Source organism: Python bivittatus, unplaced genomic scaffold (genome assembly GCF_059951505.1).
Source record: "Python bivittatus isolate LINGU-HERP-01145 unplaced genomic scaffold, Pbiv_v1 ctg000220_np1212, whole genome shotgun sequence".
NCBI classification, from domain to species: Eukaryota; Metazoa; Chordata; class Lepidosauria; order Squamata; family Pythonidae; genus Python; species Python bivittatus.
The window spans coordinates 3,456,671-3,478,015 of NW_028277048.1; the positions used below are offsets into that span (position 1 = coordinate 3,456,671).

The window sequence follows — 21,345 nt, forward strand, 5'->3', positions numbered from 1 at the left end:
GTGGTCAAATACATCTGGAGGGCAAACAAGTTGTGAAAAACTTGTGAAAGACTAGGCACTTCTTGTCCCACGTGGTTCAAAGCCAAAAATATATCCCATTTTTGCTGTATATACATGTCATCTCCTTAATTAATAAAAATGTGTTTACGTGGTACAATTTTACTTTCTTTGGTTAGAATCTGATTTTTTTTTCAAATGTCACAAAATAAAGATACACCTGAATAGCTTTGTCCATACCCATTGAAATCTGCCTCCAGAGGAAGGGTTTCCTCCATCCAAAGCCAACTCTCAGCAAATTGGGATCGAGACACAATTTCATCATCATCATCATCATCATCATCATCATCATCATCATCATCATCATCCTCCTCCTCCTCCTCATCCTCATCATCATCCTCCTCCTCCTCCTCCTCCTCCTCATACTTGCTGACTTCATTTGAGGACTGGGTTAAGTGTACCATCCCCTGAAAGTAGATTCCAGGTGCATTGACTTCCTTCAAGGTCTCCTTGCCTAATGTTGTCACCAACAAGTTTCCAGATCCCTTAGAGATGGATGCTGATTGTAAAAGAGAAGAGATCCTAAGGTTAGGATTATCATAATGTTGGGATGAGGTGCTTGATCCAGGTTACTTGAAATTTGGGGAAAACAGGAAGATAATAAGTACACAATGTGAGTCCTCTGGGGCTTAAAAATGAAAGTTGCTTGATTCCACCATTTCAATAAATTAACTGAGTCTGGGATTCATGAGGAGGTATCCTATTTGATTCATTACTTGGAATAACTAAGGTTTTGTTTTTCCTAGAATGGTAAACCTGGGGCTAAACCATATCAGGCTACAAATCACATCCTAGAATTTTGCCTCTGAATTCTGAAACTAACAGGCCAGGAAAAAAACAAGGTTAGTCTCAAAGATTTTCAGGGAATTAAGGTGGAGTTTGCAGATTTCTAAAAAAAAAAAAAAAAAGGACCTAATAAATAAAACATTTTCCCTGAAATGCTAGATTTCTGCATGTAAAGCATAGTTTGTGTGGACAAACACTTGCTTATGTGAGTCTCATCGACTATAGTGTGAAGTGCTATGGTCATTAGAGAAATCTCATGAGCAGCCAGCTGTTACTTCCCACACTGCTTTCCCCCTCCAACTATTTTCTCTAATAGAGATAAAAGTTAACATCAAACTAGAAAAGGCAAAAACAAGAATATTTACCCAATCTAATACCAAATTAGAGTTCTGCATGACCATTGAAAGAATCAGCTCTCGTCAGACTTGCCTTTTTCATCAGTAAGTACTTTTCAAGCTTTCTGATCTTTAGGGGCATGCATTAGCATCCAGCCGCTCCTTGCTCAATTTCATACAGTGAAACTAGTCAGATCTGTTGGGCATCGCTGTTGCCCAGTAGAAAGTGAGAATGTAGACTAGGGCAATCAGGTAAAGATAAGGTGTTATAATGGTGTGTGGGAATGACCTTGGGAGATGGGGAAGAGGTACAGCCAGGGGAATGGTAAGAGGCAGCTGAGCCTACAGAAGGAATGGGGGAGTGGCAAACATCTCAGAACAGACCCTCCCTAGTTTCTTGGGCTGTGGTGACATGGGAGAAACGTACTTTCAGACTTGTAAGATTATGTTAATGGAACCTTACAATATAGTTCATTTGGGTGTGCTTCCTGTATAGACTAACTTGCAAGACTGACAGGTGTAGAGGGCCAGCTGCCTCTGAGGGCTCATCCTGACATACTACTAACAGTAGCACGAAGATGCCCCCCATTGATTGTAGAAGACACGTCTGTTTGACACAATCTTTGTCTCATCCCCAGCCCACCATGGTGGCAGCCTAAATTCATTGTTAGCTGCTCTGGTTTTACAATAGTGCCTTCCACCTTCTCCTAACACAAGTCCTGGTGCATGAATACTCCATGACATCTCATTCACAATCTTGATGATGATACATCCACTAAGCAACCACTGGCTGGTTGAGGGTGTTCCAGACATGCCCCTCAACCTCTGGTCACTAGACACTGCCTTCTAATGGCCAATTTAGCTTGGGCTACAGGAGAAACCAGGCAGTAGGTTTCCACAAAGGCATCTGCCCTCCTAATGTCGGACCTGTGTTTTGCGAAGTCCTATTCAGGCATTAAGTGGACTCTTTATATATACTGGTATACCGGTCTTCAGAAAGACTACCTGACCTGTTATTAAACATGTGTTCAGTGGTCTTTCAAAGGACTGGTAAAGCTATCTATAAAAAAAGAGCTGATGGTTAATTTAAAGTGGAAAAGAGATACTGTATATTGCTGGTTTTGTGCTTTTTAGCACTTTTATTACTTTGGGAAAGAGGCAGTGACATTTTGCTTACACTAACACCATTTTGCATAATCCATGATACGCTTGTGAATGCTGCTGACCACAGAAATTTGTTGTCAGCACTACCATTCCCTTGCAGAAGTTAGTGGTTTGAGATATTTGGGGTGAAATTGACAAGAGTTCTGCCAGCTTTCCTTCCAGCCCAAGTGACAGGAAGACTCATTTACTTCACTGAGGTGTCAGTTGAGCTACTGTTGGATGCCAGTCAACCATTGACCTGTGTTCAGAAACAACCCAAGTGACAGGTTACCAATCTGGAAGACATCAACTCCAGCGACCTGTCACTCTGGCAACTGGAAATATGCCTAAAGCCTGCACCGTGGGCATGCCCCCACACTCAGCCCCAAAGCCACCCCACCACACTTTAAGGACAGCATTTGGCACAGTTTTTTCCCATTAGCTGATGATGCTGAATGGGAGGACAAACAGAGCCAAGGAAATCCCATGGACTATTGCTGCCCTTAAATTGTCCTGCATTAAAACTGAAGGATGGTACCGTTCACAAGCCTTATTACTCAGGCAGATTAGAACTTGGCCATCAGGGTACTGCAAGTTATGCCCACATATTTTCTGCTGATTTCAGGATGAGAAGAATGCATGTTAATGTGGCAATGAGGAAGAGCCCTGAGAAGAACTTGTCAGGCATCACTGATTTCACACTGAAGTTCACATAGGCACAAGATTTCAAGGGACTCACTCATCCACCAACAGAGCCGCTATAGGGATCAGGTTTCCATTAAAATGTTTTGGGAAACAAAACAAAACATTGTATATTAGAAGATATAAGATAATTTATGCAAAAATCATTAAAATTATTCATAAGAGAAATGGCAGGAAACTTACTTTCATGGAAAGTTCCATTGGTTTTTACTGTGCTGCCAAAGAAGTGGTGGCAGCAGTCAAGGAAGGCACGAATACATTCAGGGCCATCCAGGATGTACTGACTTCGTCGTGTGCAGGAATAGCCCATGGGATTTTCTGTCATGCCATCCTCGCAGCACTTCCGATGGACATGATTCAGATATTCCTTGGCTTTAGGAAGGAGGGAGAAAGAGGAACATGTACAAGGGGAGCCATATACAACAGTACCAACGTGCAAGTCTAAGAAGGAGATAGATGTATGCAGCAACCATTACACATTATGGGAAATAAATCCAGTAGGTAAATTCAGATGATCCCTAAATCCTTTAGGATTAGGTGACTGGTACAGCACACAGTTTGCATGCAGAACTGAACGTCTCCAGGCTTGTTTGTTTCTGTAAACAAGAAACAGGTAGCAGGCAATGAGGAAGTCCTCTCTCAAACAGAGATCTGGTAGTTTCCATCAGTCAGAGGAAATAACACCAAGCAGATGGTTGAACAGAATGCATATAAAGCAGCTTCCTACGGTGATTCTAAATAGGATTTTTAGGACAAAGTGGATAACTGAGAGGGTGTGAGAAAGCAGTGCAGGTGGAAGGAGGAGGAGGGGTGTACCTTTGCTTGCTTTCTTCACCAACTGAAAATCTAAGTAGCGACGACGGCGGAACCTGGACGAAGGGCAGTCTGTAGCTGTTGACAAAGGTTAGGACATCAGGATCACAGCAGAAACCACTACTGCTTGACTGTATCCTTAAACTAACTGTGCGTAAGGCCAAAGGACATCTACTCCTACTGATGGACCACGATTTGAAAGAATGGAAGGTAATTCTGGATTTAGGAATACTTTTGTGGGTCTGCCTTTCCTCCTCTATTTTCTTTTTTTTTTTTTAATAAAATTTTTTATTTTTTACAACAAACACAAAACATACATAAACAAACAAAAACATAGAAAAGCATAAAAAAAAATCTTCCATTTTATACCGTGTGTCAACCAGTTACCAACTCGTTGGTGCCCCTTTCATAATCTTAAATTCTCATATCTATTCAAAATATACTTGTGTACTTATCAATTAACAATTATTAATCATTCATAGCTAGTCTATAGAATCATTTATTACAAGAAATTTTAACTTTCAATAGGATTAGTAGTACATTTTCATCTATCGATTATATGTGTATATATATAATAATTGATATCAAATTTCTATTATAAAATTTCCTAATCCATTACATTACTATATTTTCTCATCCAATCATTAATAAAACAAATCCCGTGTCATATAAAATTACTTATCTTCTTATTCTAATTTCAAATCTCAATTTAACTCATCTCTGCACATTCCATAATTTTCAATAACTTCCTCCTGCATAGGTACTTTTTCATTCTTCCAATTCTTAAAAGTTATAGTTCTAGCCACTATCAAAACATACTTAATTCTTCACTACATGTTTCAACAAAAATGTCTCTAGTTTAAAATCTATATGTTACTATATCCAACCATGTATAAATTTTAGTCTAATCTCTTAAAACATTTATAATCAAATACAATTTTTAACTATATATCTCAGTTTTATACTTTATTCCAGCACTTGCATAATTTTAAGTTCACCCTTTTCATTCAATATCCCAAAACATCTAGCTGTTTATTCCTTTTTCTATATTATTGGATAAGAGAAAGCAATAATAAATGTCCTTTCAAACATTCTGCTTTTTGAAGCTTCTGTCAGTTCCATCATTGTTGTATTCCCCTCATTTTTTCTTTAAGCATCTGAAGTAGTTTCTTTCAATATTGTTTTACTTCTTTTTATACATTCTCTTAGTACGATTTTCCATTATAATCATGTATAATCTTTTTCTCACCCTCAGTACCAAGAACAAGTCTGTCCCTCTTCATTTATCAGTTGATTAACCCTTTTAATTCTCAATTTATAAGCCTCAAAATAATTCTGTTTAATGTTTCTGATTTCTTGTGCTATTTCTTCCTTTTCCATTGATCCCGTTTTATGTTTAATTAAGTCCATTTTAGCTTTAATATCTTTTTTTTCTTTTTTTTGCAGGAATTTCTGCAGCTCTTCTTCCAGTTTTTTATAGTCATCCTCGATAGTTTAAAAATCTTTTTCTGCATTGTGTTTCTCGTATAGTCTATTATCTTGTATAAACCTTCATTGAGTCAAAGGATTCTTTATCTTTGTTCTTGCCAAGAGAAAGAGAAAAAAAACCAAAAGAAAAAAAAAAGAAGAGGAAGGGAAAGGCTGGATCTCTTTAAAAATCCAACTGGGGGGGGAATAGAGAGCAAAGCAGAGCTTCTAGCAGAAAGAAGAGCTACTGCCACTAATCAAGGCTCTTGTGACTAACTCAAACTTTCCATCTTGATATTTTCAAAGTTGCTTTCAAGTCCACTTTCTTGTTTATAGTTATTCGGATGGCAGCTGTATAAACATGCACATCCCACTATCTTTTTAGAAAGCCCAGGGTCCTTGAGCATGCGTCACAATGGAAGAAAAAAGGCACTATGTCGAGCCTCTAGATGGCAGTGCAACTTTCTTTCATTTACTTTCTCTTAACTCCACTTTCCCCATTTCAAAATCAAAAAATATAAATTTCTTATAGCAATAAAGAAATCTTAGTCAAAAAGAGGCTTAAGATAAAGAATTATTGAGTATTAAAAAGAAAAAGCCAGTCCAGTTAAGAATATTTTTTTTTAAAAGAAAAATCATCTTGCCAATTCCACTAAAAAGGGAAAGTTAAAAAAAAAAGATTTTTTTCCCCTTTTTTTTTTTTATAAGGCTCAATCTCGCCGCTTGATCCACTTTTCTTCACTTTTAAAAATCTCTTTAAGTTACTTAAGGTGTTCTCTAAGAATAGTTGAATAGTAAAGGTCCATCTCACCCGGTTGACACCCCTCTCTTTCTTCTTCCTTTGGAGCTGTCCCGGCTTTCGCAGCCATTTTTGGCTGCCTCTCCTCCGCCGGCTTCAAGAGCTTCTCCCGGGATCAATCTGGGACTTGCGGCGTCCCTGAGATCCGCGGGACGCGCCCTTTGCGATCGCCATCTCTACGGGACGGCTTAGGTCCATCGGGACCGTCCGGGGGGGGAGATATCGGCTGCGATCCTGGGAGCCCAGGCTCGCCCGCCGTACCGCCGCGACGCCAGCTCCGCCCTCCTTCCTCCTCTATTTTCAATCTCTTGCCAATACACTATTTATTAATCTGAATAGATACTATTATTCACCCAAATGTGGGTATGTGTGTGTGCGTGTGTGTGGAGGGGGGTGTTAAGCCACGATATTATATAAACTCTGGCCCTAGTTGTTGACTTGAAGATTACATGTGTCTGTTCCCATGTTTCCTGGTCTTGTGCCTTCTACGTCTGTTGGATCAACTCCCATAACTATCAGAATAGAAATCCAAAACATTAGAAGGTACAAGGCAGGGGAGACTGGTTTATTTATTTTATCCCCCACTGACTCAGAAAGGATGGATGAAGATTTCCAGGTCAAAAACTGCCACCCAAATCTGTGCACCCCAGCTGCAACTTGTTTGATGGAGCATCAACAACTTATATATATTGCTCATCCCTCTCTCCATCAAAGCTCCCCTATTCCATCCCATCCCATCACATCTCATCTCACCTGTCCTGTAGCCAGAACTGGTCTGCACTGCCAGACCAGCACCCACAAAAACATCAGCACTGTCCCTGCCGCCTCCAGTTGTGCAGCCAGTGTCCTTCTTCTCCACAGTTTTCCATATCTAAGGAGACAGTTGTTCAGTGATGTTGTAAATCTCAAGAAGAAGCAAATGAGAGTTAAAAACAAGAAAACCAAGAAAATATTTGTAAAGGGAACAAAGGGAATACAAAGAGAAATTATTTGAATTCCAAGATCATCTGTAGGCAGAATCCTTCACAAGTCACAGGACATGCTCAATTCAACTCTTATTTTACAAGTGTATCCAGTATTATGCCAATTCAAGAGGTACATGAGATCCTCTCAGAAGTTGCAGAAGGATTTTATAATTGTAATTGCTTTAGTGACTGTGGTAGAAAAAAATTCTTATGAAGATCTGCATTGTGCATTCAGAATATTTTACATATATAGTCAGCCAACAAACTGGTTTCTGACTAGACCGTCTGACTGACAAACCAAAACACCTTTGCTTACATGATGCGCATGTACAACTTTGAAAATGGTTAGTTCTTAAAATGAGCATAATTGTTCAAATTGTAGATTAGGTGTATGTTACATAATACTGTATATATGCCAAAAAATAAAGAAGGCAGTTTTGAAAATGATTCTGAAAAACTGTGAATGTGTGTTTTTTGCTTGTTCATGAAATATCCTTCTTGCCAGGAACATCTTCACTGAAAAGGGGCAGATGGTTCACAATCGCAGAGCACTGCAACTGGGATCAGGAAGCATTGCTCTCAGTCTGCTCCTTTATGGCATCTTATTGTCACCCAGCATCTCTGAAGTGGCATACAACCTGTCCTCATTGCTATTATTTTAGCACAATTTTATTTTATTTTATTTTATTTTATTTTATTTTATTTTATTTTATTTTATTTTAGCATAATGAATAAATGACTCTAGAAAAAGCTACAAGTAGTCCTCAGGTTACCACAGCAATTGGGACTGGGATTTCCATCGCTAAGTGATGCGGTCGTAAAGCGCGATGTCATGTGACTGCATCGCTTAAAGACGGAAATCCCAGCAGTCCCAGTTGCCATCATAACTCTGGGACCATGCAGGTCATTAAGTGAGGACCTCACACGACCAAGATGTGGGAAGAAGCAGGAGTCCCAGGCAAGCAGGGCAGCAGGTGAGAGCTATAAGCCAGGAAGCAGGTGCCGTGGGCAGGTGCTAGGAAGTGCTGGGCCTGTCATGACACAGGGCTTGAGGTGGCATTCCTCAGCGGTGGCAGCCTTCAGCAGTCTCAGCCTGCTGCTACTGCCCTGTGTTCCCTAGTGCCTGCCCATGGCATCTGCTGCCCTGCCCAGAGCTCTCACTTGCCAGCGTGCTTCCCCAGGATTCCCACCTCTTCCCAGGTGAAGAAGATGATAAAGCTGGGGGCGGCAGCAGGGAGAATGGTTGTAAATGTGGGCTGGCCCAAATTTTGATCATGTGACTGCAGGGGTGCTGCGATGCCTGAAGCTTTAAGGACCAGTTGTACGTCCATTTTTTCAGCGCTGTTGTAACTTTGAACAGTCACTGAACAAATGGACATAACTTGAGGACTACCTGTATTGGTTACTTGTGTTCAAGTGATCTTACTTTCCAAATGGAGACCTGTGGTGTGTGAGCTGTAGTACATTTAAGTTTATACAACTAAAAAAATCTTTACAGTGCCACCTAACTCTGTGGCATTATCAGATAAATGGGACTGCACAGTGGAGAAAAACAGATATAGAAACAAAAGGAAATGGTACCAACTCATCAGAGACAGATTAGGGAAATAATGTAAGGAACGAGTGATTCAATTTCTTATGCATGAGAAAATTGTGAGACAATCTGGCTTGATAACTAGGAAGAGGCTTCACCTTAATCAGAATGGAACAAAACTGATGTTACTTAACAGGAGAGATCAAACAGAGCAGCTTTTAAACTGAACCCAATTAATAAGACATGGGGGCATCTAGTCCATAGTAAACAATCTTTAGGTCCAGGAGAAGAAAATGTTTTCATTATCTAAATGGGAGAAAGTAGAAAAAAGCCAAGCCAAGAAAAGTAAAGATAATAACCAGTTAAAACATATAGATTGTTTTATGTGAACTCAAGAACACCACTGCACAGAAGGGCTATTTCAAAATAAAACATAGGTACAGTGGGCATAGGAGGGGGACGCGGTGGCGCAGCGGCTTAATGACGCTGAAAGTTGCCGGCCAGAAATGGTCGACGCTTCAGCGGTTCGAGTCCAGCCTTCACGTTAGCAGGGTGAGCTCCTGTTTCCTTCCCAGTTCCTGTCAACCCAACAGTTCGAAAACTCACGTGAGTAGATAAATGGGTACTCTCACTCTGGTGGGAGGAAAAATGCTGGCAGCGCCTTGCAAAAAAGGAGTCAGGAGCAGTTGCCGGTAAGTGCGAAAAACCGCGCACGCCCGAAAAGGGCGTGAAGCAACGGAAACCCCGCCTCCTGCGCTCGCCAGCTGGGCTCTGCTCTAGGAAGGAGGCTCTGGCAAACCACTTCCGAAACAATTGCCTTGAAAACTGCAAGGACTCGTCCAAGCAGTCACTGCAGAGTTGGTAACGACTGAGCGCAGAAAAAAAACAAAAAAAAACAGTGGGCATAATGGAAACTTGGTATAATTTTAAAAAATTAGTGGGATGGAATCTCTGATACATTTCTATGGAATTGCTCAGGCTTACAATAGCAAGCCCCAGATACTGGAGACTTTGGATAATTTCTTTGACCAAAATGTTGAAACAATGAATAAAATCAGGGAAGTGTCAAAAGTTAACACAATGCCTGATTCAATTGTTATCATGTACACAGGAAAAAAATCTAATTACAATAAAGCAATATTTCTCAAAGTGTGGTCCTAGGACTCCTGGAGGTTCACAAAATCAAAATCATTTGCCAGCCTATGCTGAAAAATAATATGGCATTAAAATTCCATCAAACAATTGTGAAGAACAGTAGTGACAGCAAATGTGTCAATTTTAATTTTAATATGGTAAATATCAATAAAAATAAGCCATAGAAACAAAAGTTCTTTTGGGGTCCTCCATAATTTTTAAAAGTTGGGAAGGGGTCCTGAGAGAAAAAAGTTTAGGAAACACTGCAATAAAGAAGGATGTTTCTAGATGGCCTAAATTACTGTGGCTCAAAAAAAGCTAGTCAAAGAACTAATCAAAAGGGAGACCACTTTGGATTTAATTCTAAATGATGTCCTGGATCATGTCAAGATCAACCATAGAGTTATCAAATTTAATTTATATGAACATTAAACTTTGCCAATACATTTTTAAAAATCATTTTTGATTTCAAGACAAAGAGGAAAAGAAAAGTCTGGTGGGTCAAAATTATCTTGACTACTTGGGATTATAAATTATAACAACAGAAATTCTATTGGAATAGATATTACAGGTCAAGAAAGCTTCTTCAAATTCAAGAAGGTATCAGTATAATTAATAAACTCTGTCAAGAAGTTGACAGATAAAAAAAGGCTTCCTTTGAGACACGGAGATGTTGCCCAAATATAGAATATTAAAAATAACACACCAAAATTTTTTATAAAATTAGAAATTCTCATGCTTTTCTGAAGCACCAAATGTATCTAAAGACATGTACTTGGTAGGAAAGCTGGGAAACGTCCTATTCTTTATAAGGAAATTGGTTTTTACCTTCATTTGTGGGTAGCCCAACCAAGGTAGGCTAATTAAAGCCCTACCATGTGCAAGCCAAACACATGGTTTAATGTCAAACTGTTTTTGTGGACACACGCAACTCAGAGTACTCAAATAGTCCTACAGAAATACAGCATAACAACTGGGGAGATCCACAAACTGAGCTCACCTTCGCTTGGGACAGTTTGGTCTTTTCTTTCAAAACATATACAGCTTTATCCACAGCCACTAGGCCCACCTTGGCCCCTGGATTGCCAGTCACTTTGAGGTTCATGTGGGTGCGTGGCCTCTGTATAAGGTTGTCATCTTGTGATGCACCTGTGACATTGAGCTTTTGTAAGGAATAAATAAAGTATTAGCAACATCTCCCTCACTTTTCATGTCTTGGCGTATGTACTTAGTAGAACTTGAAAACTATGTTATCAGTTAGAGATAAAGCTCACCTAAGAGACTATAAGCTACATGGATAAGTCACCTAGTACATTCTGTGACTTTTCCAGAGTCAAGTGACAAGCTCGCCATGGTTAAAATTCACACCTGAACAAACTCATAGCATCAGAATGATTGGTAGCTTTTATGCTTTTTCTTCAATATAATAACACTTCAGGTTTTCAGAAAGTCGTTTTCCTTTGGGAAGCAAAGCAGCAAATCTAGAAAAGTAAAATAATGCCAATAGAATCTTGTGGGGCTCCCAAAGATGTGACGCTAAAATCATATTTAGCTCCAACTATTCCACACACACATCCACTTTGTAAAACTTTATTTACAAGACTTATCCCAAAGAATCATTGGATTCCTGGGCACAAGTCACTATTAGCTGCATCTCCCCTATTACAGATTCACATATACACATCTCAGAGCATAATTAAAGATTCCGTAGGAGGACACAGTTGATAAACTTGCTTATACCTATCATGGGGATATACCCTTTTCAGTTTGAATGCATCACTCACAAAAAAATTAGTGTGGATAAGAAAATGGAATAATTTTAAGAATAAATGTGCCCACAGGAAATTTATGCTGGGTGCTGATGATGATCTCATAGGAATTACAGATTCTGCTTCTCTTGTGGGTCCTCTTTGGAGAAATCACATCAGCACAGCACTCTTCTGATAACTAGAACAATCTGCCCTTGATTTTAAACCCAGTAAATGAAGAAAATGGGTAGATGCTGATTTTTATCAGAAATACTGCAATTAGTTCAAATAAGATTTAATATTTATAGGTAGTCCTCACTTACCGACCACAATTGAGACTGGCAATTCTGTTGCTAGGGGATGTGGTTGTAAAGTGAAACATCATGTGACTGCACCCAACTTATGACATCAGTTCTGTCTGTGGTCATTAAGCGAAACACCCACGGTAGTTAAGTGTGACATCATGTGACTGCAACTTGTGACTTCCTGCTGGCTTCCCCATTGACTTTGCTTGTTGGAAACCAGCTGTGAAGGTCACAAATGGTGATCATGTGACTGCGGGACACTGGGACCATCATAAATGTGTGCCAGTTGCCAAGCGCCTGAATCATGATCACGTGACTGCGGGGAGGCTGCAAAGGCCACAAGTTCGAGGACTGGTTGTATATCTCCTTTTTCAGCGCTGTCATAACTTTGAATGGTTGCTAAATGAGCAGTCAGTAAGCAAGGACTACCTGTATTTTTATCCCTTATGCATGCCTTCTGGCAAACACAGTTCTGCCTTACTCTGCTGCTCTGCTCAAGAGAAAAACCTACCACTCCCATGCAGGTGTCTTCCACATCCACCCATATAGAGTCTGCTATGATTTCGTCATTGCCAATTTTGTAGTAAGCCACAATCCGTAAAGAAGGAATCAGATCTGAAGTGATGGGCAGAGACATAAGCACTGGATTCTGTCCTGCTTGCCGGGGCAGCCTCCCAAATTGGAACACTTTCCCTTTGCTTAGGATCTGGAAGGAAAACAAGAGGACATTCCCAGGAATATATATCAAACAAAGAACTATTAACCATGTTGGAGCTACAAAGAGTGGCCTAAACCGACAGTAGGAACAAAACAGAACAACCTGATTCCTTCCCCCAATACACAAGTAGTCCTTGTTTAGTGACCACAATTGGGACCAGCAACTTGATCATTAAACGAAGCAGTTGCTAAGTGAAACCGCGACCGTGCTTATGATCTTACTTCAGCTTTCCTTTGCTGTACAGTCCTGTAAAGGTTGTAAATGCGAGGATGGGTCGCAGTGTTATTTTTTCCTCACTGTCGTAACTGCAAATGATTGCTGTGTGAGGCAGTCGCTAAATGAAGACTACTTCTATAGCCATACCTTTTCTCTCACCTTTGCCATGTATCATGAACAGCATCCCAACACATATAAATTTAGTTTGTGAAATTTATCTTGGTATCCAACCAAGTAGTAGGAAAAAACTTCCTCTATGAGCTTATGTTATGTTCAGAAACAAGACAGCAGGATTAATACAAACCCACTCCAGAAGAGGCTGCAGCATTATTGTTCTGCTATTATTATTTAAGTATCTTCTCTTTTTTCTAAAGTTGCCATACTATTTTTCCAGACAGGAAAACTCTTAAAATACAGAAACTGAACCCAGAGAATTTTGCCTCTGCATGAGAGGCAAATGCTGCTACCCCTGCTCAATTTCTACCTTAGCTCTGAATCACTGCTTGAATGACTATGTCCTCTACAGCAGTTTTTAATATGTGAGTCTGGATGGGAGACTTCTAAGAAACAAGAGGTTCTTCCTGTATTTCCTGCACCACTTGTGGCAGGGGGAAATTGGACTTAACAGGGAGAGTGAGGTTTGTGTTTATAGAAGGGAGTCAGACTGGAACTATTCTTCAAAATGGAGCATAATGCTGACATAACCTTCTGCAGGAAGTCCTGTGGCACTATTGATCAGAAATCTGATCATGAACAGAAATATGTTGGAATGATAACACTGAAAAGATCTCTCTCTCTCTCTCTCTCTCTCTCTCTCTCTCTCTCACACACACACACACACACACACACACACACACACAACATCACAGAGAGACATAAATATCCATAGATGGCTTTTTTTCAAAGAAAATACATAATGGTTAAATGCTGAACTTTTGATTTGTACAATGGCATCGAAAGCAGTGCCATGTTTCCTGAAAGAGAAATTGTGAGCTAGGGTGTACCAGAGCAAGAATGGAGGGAAAGATTCTGGCATTTGAAAGCAACTGCATCACTGAGACAGCAGAACCAGCACTACTGGATGAAATGAAATGCACACCATTAATGCAAACAGAACCTAAGGCGAAAGCCTGAGATGATCAGCTGCTGTAGGAGATTATACTTGGCCAGAAATTCAGTGGCATACTATTTATTTATTTATTTTATTTATTTATCAAACTTATCCCCACCCATATCCCCCCAATGGGGGACTCTGGGCAGCTTACAACAGATTAAAACAATAAACAAATATACAGTTAAAATTTATAAGAAAACAGATTTACACAGAATAAAAGGAAGAGGAAAAATCCAGGAGGCCGATGGAAGCAACACCAGGCCTCTACGGGGCTAGCCAACCCCATATCTGATGACCTCCCTCCCCACTTCAGGCCAGATGACAGAGCCAGGTCTTCAAGTCCCTCCGAAAGGCCGGGAGTGAGCGGGCCTGTCTCACCTCCGGGGGCAAGATGTTCCAAAGGGCGGGGGCTACAGCAGAGAAGGCCCACCTTCTGGACCCTGCTAGTTGGAGTTCTTTTGCCGAGGGGGTCCGGAGCATGCCCTCTCTATGTGGGATGGGTTGAAATTGTGGGGGAGAGGTGGTCCCTCAGGTAGCCTGGCCCCATGCCATGTAGGGCTTTAAAGGTGATAACGAACACCTTGAATTGGACCTGGAAGCAAACCAGTACCCAATGCAGCTCACGGAGCAATGGTGTTATATGGGTCCTTCTTCGGACCTCAAAAATAGCTCGCACGACTGCATTCTGGACCAGCTGAAACTTCCGGATACTCTTCAAGGGTAGCCCCATGTAGAGCCCAGTGCAGTAGTCTATCTGGGAGATAACAAGGGCATGAGTGACCGTTCAAAGGGCATCCCGATCCAGGAAAGGCCGTAACTGGCACACAACCTGGAGCTGTGCAAAAGCCCTCCTGGCCACGACTGCCACCTGCTCTTCAAGCAGGAGCCGTGAGTCCAGGAGGACCCCCAAATTACACACTGGGTCTGTCTGGGGCAGTGCTACCCCATCCAGCACCAACGATGACAACATCCCGGATACAGAGGAGCCATTAACCCACAGCCACTCTGTCTTACCAGATATGGATAGTCTTTATATTATGGGGGTATAAAGGTGATTGGAAGGGGTGGGAAACCTAATTTCATTCCAACTGTTTTCAGTAGGGTCACTGGGAGTAAGGGGGAAACAAGAATTATCTCCTTCCCAATTAACACCTAAAAAGTTATTGGTTTCGCTGTTTCTGGCAAAGTTTAAATAAGGTCCTTGGGAGGGAAGTGGTAAATCTACCCCCGCCCTCAGTTGCTAAACAATTTCTCATTCCTAACATCAGCAGGAAGCTGGTGATTTTGAGTACCATCTCTGGAGTGAAGAACAAAGGATTACAAGCCAAACCACCAATGAGTTGAACAGAGTCTTGTTTTGGAACTATGTGTCACCTTTTGGTAAGTGAACTGGTGACATAGTCAATGGTGCATGAGGCAAAAGCAGTCTCCCTTGAAGCTAGCTGCCTGTGGAGTACACTGACATACTGTAACTCCCTTCCATGTGTTCCAGACACTCATGGGAATTTTAGGGCTGTGAGATGGGTGGACCAGAGATCTCCACAGGAGAAGACTTCGCAGTTGGATAAAACTACAGTCCTAAGATTCTTTGGGGCAAGCCATGAAAATAAACTCAGTCTACAAACAAGGTATTTTAAGAACTGAATAAACATAACCTACAAGGTGCTGTAGGGCAATGCTTTGATTTATTTCTCCCCATACAATTTTTTTTCCTGTGAGATTGCATGGAAGTGAGATTGCATGCACAGTTCCTTTGCTTCTCAGACTTACTATGTAAGTGAAGTAGCGGATCTGGTTTCCAGTGACAGGATTGCTGACACCAAGATAGAAGGATACAAACAAGGTGTCTCCAGGTTTCTGTTTCCCTGTTGCTGCTGTGAGATGGAGGTAATTCCTGGAATTTCCTGGAGTTTTATAAGCATATATTGTCCACACAGCTGAGGTTTGACGGGATTCAGGCAGGTTAGAGACTTCTGTTTTCACCTGAAAACATGGGAGAGGGTAGGATAACAAGAGCTCTCAAAACAGATACGAGGAGGAGCAAACTGCTGGTCCATGCAACTGTTTGAGTTTGGTCATACACCAATCATCATACACAAGCTTCCGTCTTTGCAGTATTTCTTTGAAGAAGAGAAGGAAGCTGTCAGAACCTTCAGCAATCAAAATATTGATATAGTAGTTGCTTGCTTTGTTTCTGCCATTCTTTAGGAGGGGGGAGGGGGGAAGTGAAAGGAGAAGGAACTGGGGCACTATCAAAGGCCAGGAAGATGGACTGTTATCGGAGGTTAGGAATGTGCAAGGTCGCACCTCTGTGAGAACCACATTTGGCACCTGGAAAGAGGGGGGTGCGAAGAAGGGGTAAAAGTTAAGTGGAAAAAGCACGGGCTTTAGTTTTAGCAATGCTTTGCTTAGAGTTGTATGTACGTTCCAATAAATGAAATCTTTTTTGAACCTAACTTGGGTTGCACAAGATTTTTCTTCATTGGGATTTGAACATCGCAGATCTGACAGAAGCTTGCGCATGAAAACAGAAACTTTACACACAGCTTTCCTTCTTTGTAGCACTTCTTTTAATGATCCTATGACCATCCAAAAGCTGGCCTCCACATTTTGAACATCAGCCCCCCTTTGAGCCCTTATGCATTTAATGTAAACAAGCCAACATTTCTCCACTTACAAACGTTGAAAGATATTTTCCTGTTCTCTATGAAAGAGACAGGGGAAAAAATCCTCTTTGGCAGGAAATAAATAATTTATAGAGATTAGGGACAGGCATTCATATAAAGTAGATTCTAGCAATGAACCCTAAGATTGGAAATATAATTGGGAATTTACCATTACAGACAGCTGAGATGCAGCATTAGTTTCTATATTCACAACCACATATGCTGTTCCATCTGCTTGTGATACACTGCAGTCTTTTGGGGTGGTCACAGTGCAGACAGGAATATTAGGGGCTGGGGAACCACCTGGGTATTCCACAACAAGCTGGAAGAATAAAAGCAATCGTACCCATTAGGTATTTATTGCAAAGTTTCCCTGGACAGAAGTTTGAATGAATTCTAAATTCAAATCCAATGATACTCATGTACAGATGAATGAAAACTAACTTCCTCCCTCCCTCCCTTCCTTCTTTCTTTGGACTGAAGAAGGGACAATCAAGATTCAAATTTATAAGTCCTTCACTAAAAAAAAAAAAAAATAGAACCCTGAGATCCAGCAAATGGCACTGCTTCAAAAGATACATATTTGGGACCAAAGAATTCTAAAGCCAGGAATTTGTTTTAGGTACACTGAAGAAGCAGTTCATTGATCTTCATGTAAAAATCTGCTCCTGGTTATCTTAAGCTTTCTTCATTTCAGCTATGTAATTTAGGAGGGGCTTATTATTTTACTACTAATATTGTTATATAATTAGGAATAATAAATCTTTGATAATCTATTGCAAGTCACCTGGAGAACCAGTAATAGCTCCACATCTATTTTCTGTCCACCTCTAGATTAAAGGCTTACTTTTTGTATTAGAGAGGGGAGAAATGCACAACTGCTAACACCTCCTACTTTTGGAAACATGCTTCTGAATCAGTACTGCATGGAAACATAAGGTAGTTGATGGGCCTAACTAATTGACCATTGTTGGAAAACAGCATGCTGGAATAGCCTCAAAAGAAGTGGTCAGTGTTTTTTCTCTGTATTGCATGAATTCACTGGGCAAAACTGATGGGTGTCATTTGGAAGGTTGATCTCAAGACAAAAATCTCCAGGTTTAGTTTTAGTGGTGATCAGTTAGTGATCAATCTTGGGAACCATCTGCACCCAAGAAATCTAAACCCAATTTCTCTGTCCTGAAGAAATCATGCAATCTACCTAACCACTTATATTGCATATTTTTTCACAATTTCTTATTTCTCTTAATTCATCTTAATCTTCCTTATGTAATGGGGCATGGATACTGAAGCCCCTTTCACAACTACTAAATGTCTTATCTGGCCACTTCTCCAGTTTCCAAGGTTTTGGCAGGCATGGCTAATCTACTTCAAAGCATATCTCCACACTCTAAGAGAGAGAAATTTGCTTTGAAAAAAATCATAGCCAGGATCCTCCAGAAGCAGAATTTTTCAGCTGTTGTGTCACACCAATCTTTTTTGTATTGCTGTGGAAACACCATGTTCACACAGACTTGAACATAACCGAAGCAAGAAGCAATGTAATGTAAGACTGAACTGCAACAGTGATGAAAAACTCAGAGTTACTGTCCTGACTGAAGGATGGGGTTCCCAAAAGCCATCAGTTCTTTCTGACAGCCATCGCTACATATTTGCTCAGGGAGCTGGCTCATGAGATTTACTGAACTACTGTATATGATACCGAATGTTGTGATTCTTACTGCAAGGCTGAAAGGCATCCCTGGTTTGAAGTACTTGGAGGCTTTGGGGAAAAGAATTCTGTAGGGAGAGCGTACAAGGTAGATCCCAGATTTCTCTGCTTGCACCATGTCACTTCCTGTGAATGGAAAGAAGAGTCAGTGGATCTTAAAGACAAAGCACAATTTGATCCTGCCTTATTGTCTAAACATGATTGAGGAGAGCTCCTCAGCCTCTTATGCTTTTCCTCCCCACCCCTTGGGAAAGGGCATTTCTCCCTCCCTTTCATTTTCAGGACTAATCATGATTAGCATTACTGTACATGGAGGTTTTTTTTTATTGCCACTCATGCTTAGCCCATGACACAATTGCAAAGCTGACATGGTTGCAAACAATGGTAGTTAAGTACTAACTTTGGCTCGTAGAAACATCAATGCACACTTAAGGTTAGTTCAGAACTGAAAGACTTCTCAAAGAGACAAAAGGTAAGAAGAATGCAAGCCTGTGGGGCACTCTTATTTGCTGAGCCCCTTAATTAGCTGATTGGGATCACGGAATTGGATTCAAATTAAGCCTGCAATCCTACGCTTAGTTCCCTGAAATGAGCTATGTTAAAAGTAAAACTTAAAACTTCTTGCTCATTAGACTTCAAAAATACAAATCCTAGAATTCTTAATGATAGCCAGGATAAATGGGGAATCCAGGGAATTAAAGTCCATCCAGCTAAAAGGCACCCAGATTGGGAATAACTAAAAATAGGACAGGAGAGTTATGATTAACACTTTAATTAGTTCAGTGGATCAGTTATTTCAGTGGGATCCACTAGAATGCCAGCTTTTACACATTGTTCTGACACAAAGCCCTGGTTTGTTATTACTATGCATTGTTGAATAAATCAGATTGGCTACATTCAGACATTATTATACCTTGTAAAACACTGTTAACAAATCAAAAAAGATGGGTTTACACACTTGTAGCAAAATACAAAACATGGGTTGGGCCAGCTAATTTCCCTTCTTGGGCATACATGGTTACATCGAATACGAATACAAATACAAAATACTTTAATGACCAAGTATAAAATATATACAAGGAATTTGTCTTCGGTGACGAACGGCAAGATCAACAGTGCATTTGGATAGCAATAGAAAAATAATAAACAATAACACTACACAGTAAAATAACTTTTTCAAAGGGAGAAGCCACTGTCCAGCACATATCGAGTCATGTAGTGTTTAACAGAGCAATGGCACAAGGGAAAAAACTATTCCGATATCTAGATGTTTTAACATATGATGGTCTGTAGCGCTGTCCTGAAGGAAGAAGAGATATGATATAGGATGAGAAACAATTCTAGGTATGGTGACAGGCCCTACTAAAGACCCTCCCTGATGTCTTCTTCAGGAAAGCCTTAAACATTAACTATTAATTTGCCAGAGTTGTTGAAGACAGGAGTATGTAATATGAGTGGCTTCAAGAAAACTATGCTAGAAATCCAAAATACTGCATAGGACACATGTTGCCTAGTAGAGGGTTTTTTTGGCATTCTTTTACATCTCCTTACTGCCATACATTACATTTGCAGCTGCTGGGCTATTAGTCTTCCTTGATGCCATGTCTGAGCAATGGTAACCACATAAGAATTCTGCTTTTGGGCACAGAAGAAGCAGGACACTCTCTTACCTGTTAGTACTGACACAGATACATAGATGGAGTTCCCCACAATATTGTGAAGGTTGGGGAAACTGCTCTGCAGCATTTGTCTGGTAAGCTTTGCATGTCCCTTTCCATCACTGATCTGAATAGTCAAAGAGGAAGTTGGAAACATTCATATATCATGATTCTTACTCTTACCTCAATCCTTTTCTTATACTACATAATCTCATCCCACTCTTTCCATAAGTAGCTTAGCTGAATGATGGCTGGGCCACAGGCACATTTATAGGATATAATTAAGCTGGCATATTTTTACTAAACTACAGTTCCTAGGTTTCTTTGTGGGAAGCAAATATAGCTAGTAAAGTAAAAAAAAGTAAAATAATGTTGCAATACAAAATAATAACACTACAAATAAATGAAAGAGGACAACAAAAATCTGTTAAAATTCCTTTTATACTTCTACTGCAAATTCACCAATAAAAATGCAAATATATACCAGCATTATATCCCAAGATTGTGTTAACTATTGTACTCATGAGACACATAATACATATTCCAACTGATCCTGATTCTATTTATCTTCAAAAATCAAACTTTTGCCCCTGAGATTCTTATGGGGGGGGGGGGGGTTAAAGCAATTATGCCTATCATTCATTACTGATTTACACCTGCAACATGATCAATTCTACTTGTGGTGTTGTGGATTCAGTCTGAAGAAGGATCATAGCACTGAGGAGAAGAACCACGCTTTATTCCAACAATTGCTGGGTGCCTGCTTTATAAAAAAAGAGGGACCATGAACAATGGAAAAGCAAAGATTTTTATAGAAGTTGAGGGGTACAAGGTGGGAAATCCTAGGGATCTGATTTGCTGGCCAGTTTGGGGAAGCTAGGCAGGTCCTTGTCAGTGTACCTGGGGTTAGTTCTATTGTTAGACAAAATGGGCCTTTCAAGTGGGCAGTAGAAGTGAGGAACTTCACTGCTAAGGCAACAGAATGTTGAGGTCACCAGCTGATAAGATGGAACAGTTGGGGTTTCTCTAGGTTGCAATTCTCTTGTAAGGGCTGCCCTTGGGCTGTACCATGAGCTACTGAGGAGGTTTCTATTCTTTGGTTTGAAGGGATTGCAGAGGGCTTTGTCTGGGGCAGGGAGGGTCAATCTGGGTCTGATGGGATTAAGCAAAGATGGAAAGTGGGGGTGGGGAAGGGTGTGGTCTCCATTTTGTTTGTTAAGATTTATTTTCTCCACTACAGTAGGACACCACTAGGGGAATGTGCATGCTATTTCCAGAAGCAAAGAAAATCAAATTAGGCAATTGTCAGAGGAACTGGGAAACAGACTGGCGGGGACTGCAAAATTGACCAGATTAAATTGTGAAACTGACTAGAAAACAGGTTAGCTGTCAAGTGGGAAGTATGGTATGTTCCCTGGAGATTGGGGGGCAAGAAAGGATTGGTTTCTCTTAAAAGAAAAAAAAAACCCTCAAA

General features: G+C 40.5%; 1 protein-coding gene across 1 annotated transcript in view; it reads right to left on the reverse strand.

Moving 5' to 3' along the window:
• The window catches only part of LOC103058543 (venom factor-like), an 85,559-nt gene that overhangs the window by 34,399 nt on the left and 29,815 nt on the right, over positions 1 to 21,345 (reverse strand). The window contains exons 9-18 of the mRNA XM_088137671.1: positions 19,884 to 19,998; positions 18,224 to 18,339; positions 16,672 to 16,824; positions 15,607 to 15,819; positions 12,300 to 12,494; positions 10,736 to 10,897; positions 6,856 to 6,973; positions 3,840 to 3,914; positions 3,235 to 3,395; positions 238 to 395 (exon numbers count right to left, since the gene is read on the reverse strand). Coding sequence (XP_087993797.1) covers positions 238 to 395; positions 3,235 to 3,395; positions 3,840 to 3,914; positions 6,856 to 6,973; positions 10,736 to 10,897; positions 12,300 to 12,494; positions 15,607 to 15,819; positions 16,672 to 16,824; positions 18,224 to 18,339; positions 19,884 to 19,998 — 1,466 coding nt within the window. The remainder of the gene's footprint in view (positions 1 to 237; positions 396 to 3,234; positions 3,396 to 3,839; positions 3,915 to 6,855; positions 6,974 to 10,735; positions 10,898 to 12,299; positions 12,495 to 15,606; positions 15,820 to 16,671; positions 16,825 to 18,223; positions 18,340 to 19,883; positions 19,999 to 21,345) is intronic.